The 5,008-nt window shown below is 29.8% G+C and overlaps 1 protein-coding gene across 8 annotated transcripts in view; it reads left to right on the top strand.

The window, feature by feature from the left end:
• LOC106467954 (protein draper-like) overlaps window positions 1-5,008 on the top strand; it is a 61,844-nt gene that overhangs the window by 18,750 nt on the left and 38,086 nt on the right. For 7 of the 8 annotated variants that reach the window (XM_022396193.1, XM_022396194.1, XM_022396188.1 and 4 more), the window contains 5 exons: window positions 1,734-1,829; window positions 2,633-2,728; window positions 3,620-3,726; window positions 4,100-4,192; window positions 4,831-4,839. In XM_022396193.1, the coding sequence (XP_022251901.1) occupies window positions 1,744-1,829; window positions 2,633-2,728; window positions 3,620-3,726; window positions 4,100-4,192; window positions 4,831-4,839 (391 nt within the window). In that variant the 5' untranslated portion in view covers window positions 1,734-1,743. The remainder of the gene's footprint in view (window positions 1-1,733; window positions 1,830-2,632; window positions 2,729-3,619; window positions 3,727-4,099; window positions 4,193-4,830; window positions 4,840-5,008) is intronic. The other variant, XM_022396195.1, reaches the window with a different exon arrangement.

Raw genomic sequence — 5,008 nt, 5'->3', positions numbered from 1 at the left:
GTGTGTTTAATTTGTAATGGTTGTTAGAGTTTTGTGTATTTAATTTGTAATGGTTGTTAGAGTTTTGTGTATTTAATTTGTAATGGTTGTTAGAGTTTTGTGTATTTAATTTATAATGGTCGTTAGAGTTTTGTGTGTTTAATTTGTAATGGTTGTTAGAGTTTTGTGTGTTTAATTTGTAATGGTTGTTAGAGTTTTGTGTATTTAATTTGTAATGGTTGTTAGAGTTTTGTGTATTTAATTTGTAATGGTCGTTAGAGTTTTGTGTGTTTAATTTGTAATGGTTGTTAGAGTTTTGTGTATTTAATTTGTAATGGCTGTTAGTTTTGTGTATTATTTAAAAAATTTGTGCCAAATATTAAACTTTGTGAATTACACTTCAAGATAAATTTAGGGAGACAGACTTTCTCTTTATTTAATATTTGTAACTTATGAATATTAACTAAGGTAGAATGTGTTACAGTGAAGTATCACCTGCCATGTTTCTCGTGCGAAAAGTCCCAAATGTTGTCTATACAGATACAGCATCATGCTAGTACAGATGTCAAGGGTGGAAAACATCACATCTAATCTACCGTGGTAATTACAAATAAGGTGTTATACCCGATTCTCTCCATCTTTTATAGGTATTATAAATTATTTTCTTTTAGTTTTGTTTGTTGGAAGTCTGAAAAGTGGCAGATGTGTTTCAGTAATAGGTATATTATTATTCACCATCGATATTTTGACGTTGTTGACTTGCCTTCAAGATACAATATGCTTCAGGCAAAGAAGAATATCAATAAAGATAGCATGTCATGTTATTCTGTCTATATGCAACACATTTTCTCAGAACTTTTATGCCTGAAAGGTAACTTTGTAGTTATTTGAAATAATCCCTACCATTATTCACCACACGTGTATGGTTTTGTAATAGCCACCACAATTAGTAAGAATTTTAATGAATTTAGGTTGTGTTTGCTAATGGATGATATCTTCCACATATTCAACAGTATGTTTCTAAAAGGTATTCTTACTAATGTTTTAACATGAAATGAAGTAAGTTGCATGTATGTTCGTGAAAGATGTGTGCTGTATTTGTATCTTTCATTTATTTCAATGCTCTGTTCAGTTTATTAGCTTGAAAAAGTTCTTATTGAAAACCTGTTTCATTCGTTACCAACACATTACAAGTTAAATTGATCTCAAGTTTATACATGTCACTTTTTTTAAACAGTTATAGACACAGAGTGAGTATAAAGAAAACTACCATATTTAAAATTATTATCTTAAAAACTACTTGTCATAAGAGGGAAAATTTTTATCAGGTTCACGTTGAGAATCACAAGCTTTATTTAAGAAATTCTGAATGTGTTACGTGTATTTCAAAACTATATGTTATAAACATAAATCATTGTCAGTGAGTCGATCACCGTAAAGTACGACAAGAGGGTCTAAAGCGGTCATGACCCTCTGCATATATAACTAGAAAATTATTAATGTTATTTATTTTAGTAAACATCATAGGTTTATACTTGTCTTTTTAGGGAATAAAATATTGATTTATGAAAGATGTTCGTGTATTTTGACATGTTTATCATTTGTATAAATTAACTTTCTTGGAGGCAAATGCAACTGTGGTAAATTTATATGTCAAAGTTTCTGTGTAGAAGTAGTTATATAATTGTTAATTCTTAATCAGTAAATTATTATTATTATTTTTTTTTATTAAACAAGCTATTTTCTTTTTACAGAGAAGTAAGGATGAAAACTTTACACCTCTTGGTTCTGGTTTTCCCAATAGTGATAGCATTGGAAGATGGGCCTAATGTCTGTACAAAAGAAGAATCGTATGTTTGCCTTATGTTTATGTTCATGAACGTGTACTGTATCTTTGATAACTGAACAATGTGATACGATATATGCTTAATTGGAAATTATTGTTTAAGAAAAGTTATTGTAACTTGTATCATAAAATTCATGTTGTGTATTTGAAAAAAAAAAAACTCGAAATAAGGAAAAACTTCTTTCATATTATTTTTAAAACAAAAATATTTGTAGAATCAAAATGCAAGTTAAACCACAATGGCCAGCAATATTAAAAATAATTCATGTTATGACTAGCTCGAGATTACAGTTTAAAGAATCAACTCCCAATTTATAATGCCGAAATTGACGAATCGTAAACCACTTTTCAAGTAGAAGTTGTGATAAAAAAAAATTGTTTTTTTTGTGATATTCTTAAAAATATGAATTTTTAACAGCCCGGTCATGCCAGTGATATAGGATGTCATAAATTTGGCTTTGTGATTTAGTTGCAAATTACTTCATGACTATAGTGTTCTTATCATTGAAATTTTACACAGCATACATGCACATATTTTAAGTGTGTTAAAACAGTAAAATTTCTTTTAAAACGTGTATTTCCTTTTTTTTTTTCTATTCTAGTTACAGTCACTGTTCAATGAACAGTATTATCATTGAACAAAATGTTTCCAACGAAATTGTTTATGTAGCAACTTTTTTTCTAGCTTATAAATATGTAAAAAAAATATACTGCCTTTGAATATGTATGTTTGATTTTGTGTTACAAAATTTAGTGATATTTGAATTTAAAAAGTGTTTCATAATTTATTGCTTTTTAATGTTTTAGGGTTACCACTACAGTAAGAGTATCATACACGAAACCTTATCAAATTCGTACATTTGTATGGTGTCTCGCGTTCCCTCCACGCTGTTCGAGATACAGGTAACTTTACAAGATTTCTCAATAAGTTATTAATTTACATTACTGGCATTTAACTGTTAAATGTTAAAAGTGCAACCGTTTAACTATTAGTCTCACTAGCTAGTTGGTGGGTGGTGTTGAATGGCTATTTTCCCTCTGTCTTCTAAGTTAGGGACAACTTGTAAAAATAGTCCTCAAGTTAGTGGGTGCAAAATTCAACCAAAAAACTTCCTTCAACCTTTATAACTAATACTTTGTAAACATCTTTTAGCTCTGGGAAACATTATTGTATGAAAAAGATGAAAATCTTAAACATGAATAATTGTTGCAGTTGTTACCGTAAAAACGTACACTGATTTTGGAAGGTAAAATATATGTACTTGAATTTTGTGAAAAGTATGTGTTTATTATTGTGGCATTAAGTTTTAATTAATGGTTAATTATGTTCTCAAAATTATTGGGTTGTGATAAATTACAGAAATATTACTCTAAACATTTTTTTATTCACCAAATTGCAAAGCTTTTTATAACACTGCCTATGTATTAGAAACAAGTTCTTAGACTAAAAAAAAATCTTGTATTTTTAACAGTACCATAACTATTTAGCTATCTAATTTTAGGCCTTTGTGAATATGCGATAGTAATTTAGCTATAATATTTTAAGTTTGATGCAGCATATTTTTTTTTAACACATAAAATATTGTAGGGAAGGTGTGGATCCTGGACTTTTTTTTTCTAGGGGAGGATGTTCTTCCACCAGGTCATGAAACCTGTAGAAAAAAATGTATTTTCTTTGTTTGATAGTCCATGGGAAAGGGGGGGTTACAACGACCTAACTGGATCCACCCCTGTTTGAGATATCTTTGTGTAATGTCTGTGTGCAATTTTTAGTGATTTAATTTTGTTTTCTAGGGTTGGCTACACCAAAGGCTATAAATTAGATACAAAGGTGACGAAAAAAACAGTGAATGTTTGCTGCAAAGGATACATTCTTAGTGGTGATGAGGATAAATGTCTTCGTAAGTGAAGTTTTTAGCCCTTATTTTAGTAAAAATTAAACTTAATAAAAGCATATTTGTTAGTATAAAGCTTGTAATGTTAACAGTTCAGGTAATTAGTAATTATTTTATCTTGGCTGAGAACTGGTATAAATTTCATGTGATATCAGCCTCAGCTTGTTTTATTGTTTATCTAACTGCCTGTCATGATTTTCACAATTCCTTTATAAAACTATACAAAAAGAGAAATGCACTGGAGTTTTCTTGCATGTGTTGGAGGGAGCGAAGGAATAAAGTGTGAGAGAGAAATTTTCACCGAATAAAATTCTTTGTGTGTATACAGTACTTAGAAGTATGTATGTTTCAATAAATAACTTCTGCATTTATTTTTCAGCATACTGTCACAATTCTTGCATCCATGGGGTCTGTGTTGCCCCCGAGAAATGTGAATGTCAGCCAGGGTGGGATGGTGACACATGCAATGTTTGTAAGTTGTCAGAGTTTTGAACTTTCTAGAATAATTGAACTATTTGACTGTAACATATTGTACAATATTTTGTCCAAATTCTAAATCTGATTTATAGACCTTGCTGATTAGGGCACTTGACTCGCAACCTGTGGGTTGCAGGTTAAGGTCCCATCACCAAACATGCTTGCCCTTTCAGCTGTGTGGACATTATAATGTGATGGTCAATTCTTCTATTCAATTAGAGTAGCCCAAGAGTTGTCAGATAGCTCTGGATAACTTTGCTTGAAATTCAACAAAGGAAATCAAACAAATTATTAACTCTTGTCTAATCAATCAGATAATTTTTCCTGCTAAAACAGTCTACTTGTGCAGATTTGTTAGTTACTGACTTTGCTGTTTCTTTAAGTTAACCTTGTGTGAAGAGAATGTTAGGATAAAGATTGTTGATGTGATTTAGGAAGCATTGTTTTACATTGTCTGTAGTAAAACAACTGTAAAAAAAACAAAAATCTCATCCGGTGTAGGGGATCGTAAGTGACTCTAGTTGCTATTAATTCAATATTAAAACATTTTCTCACTGCAAAGCTGTGTATTTACTGTTCATTGATATCATGTTTATTAAAATAATAATTTTCTTTTAACATGTTTACTGGAAGTATGGAATGGTAAGTTTTATTAAAATGTAAAATGTTATTACTAATGTGATTGTTAACATGTTTGTAATACTGAACATTTGTTGTTAAAAATAATTATTTTTAAATTATAATAAATAATTAAAAACAACGTTTTATATTTACACAATAAAAACTTTTATTGAAGCCGTAAGGCTTCCAC

This window comes from Limulus polyphemus, unplaced genomic scaffold (assembly GCF_000517525.1).
Source record: "Limulus polyphemus unplaced genomic scaffold, Limulus_polyphemus-2.1.2 Scaffold2809, whole genome shotgun sequence".
NCBI classification, from domain to species: domain Eukaryota; kingdom Metazoa; phylum Arthropoda; class Merostomata; order Xiphosura; family Limulidae; genus Limulus; species Limulus polyphemus.
Note: the sequence above shows the minus strand (reverse complement) of the source record. Positions and strands in the feature narration are given on the sequence as shown.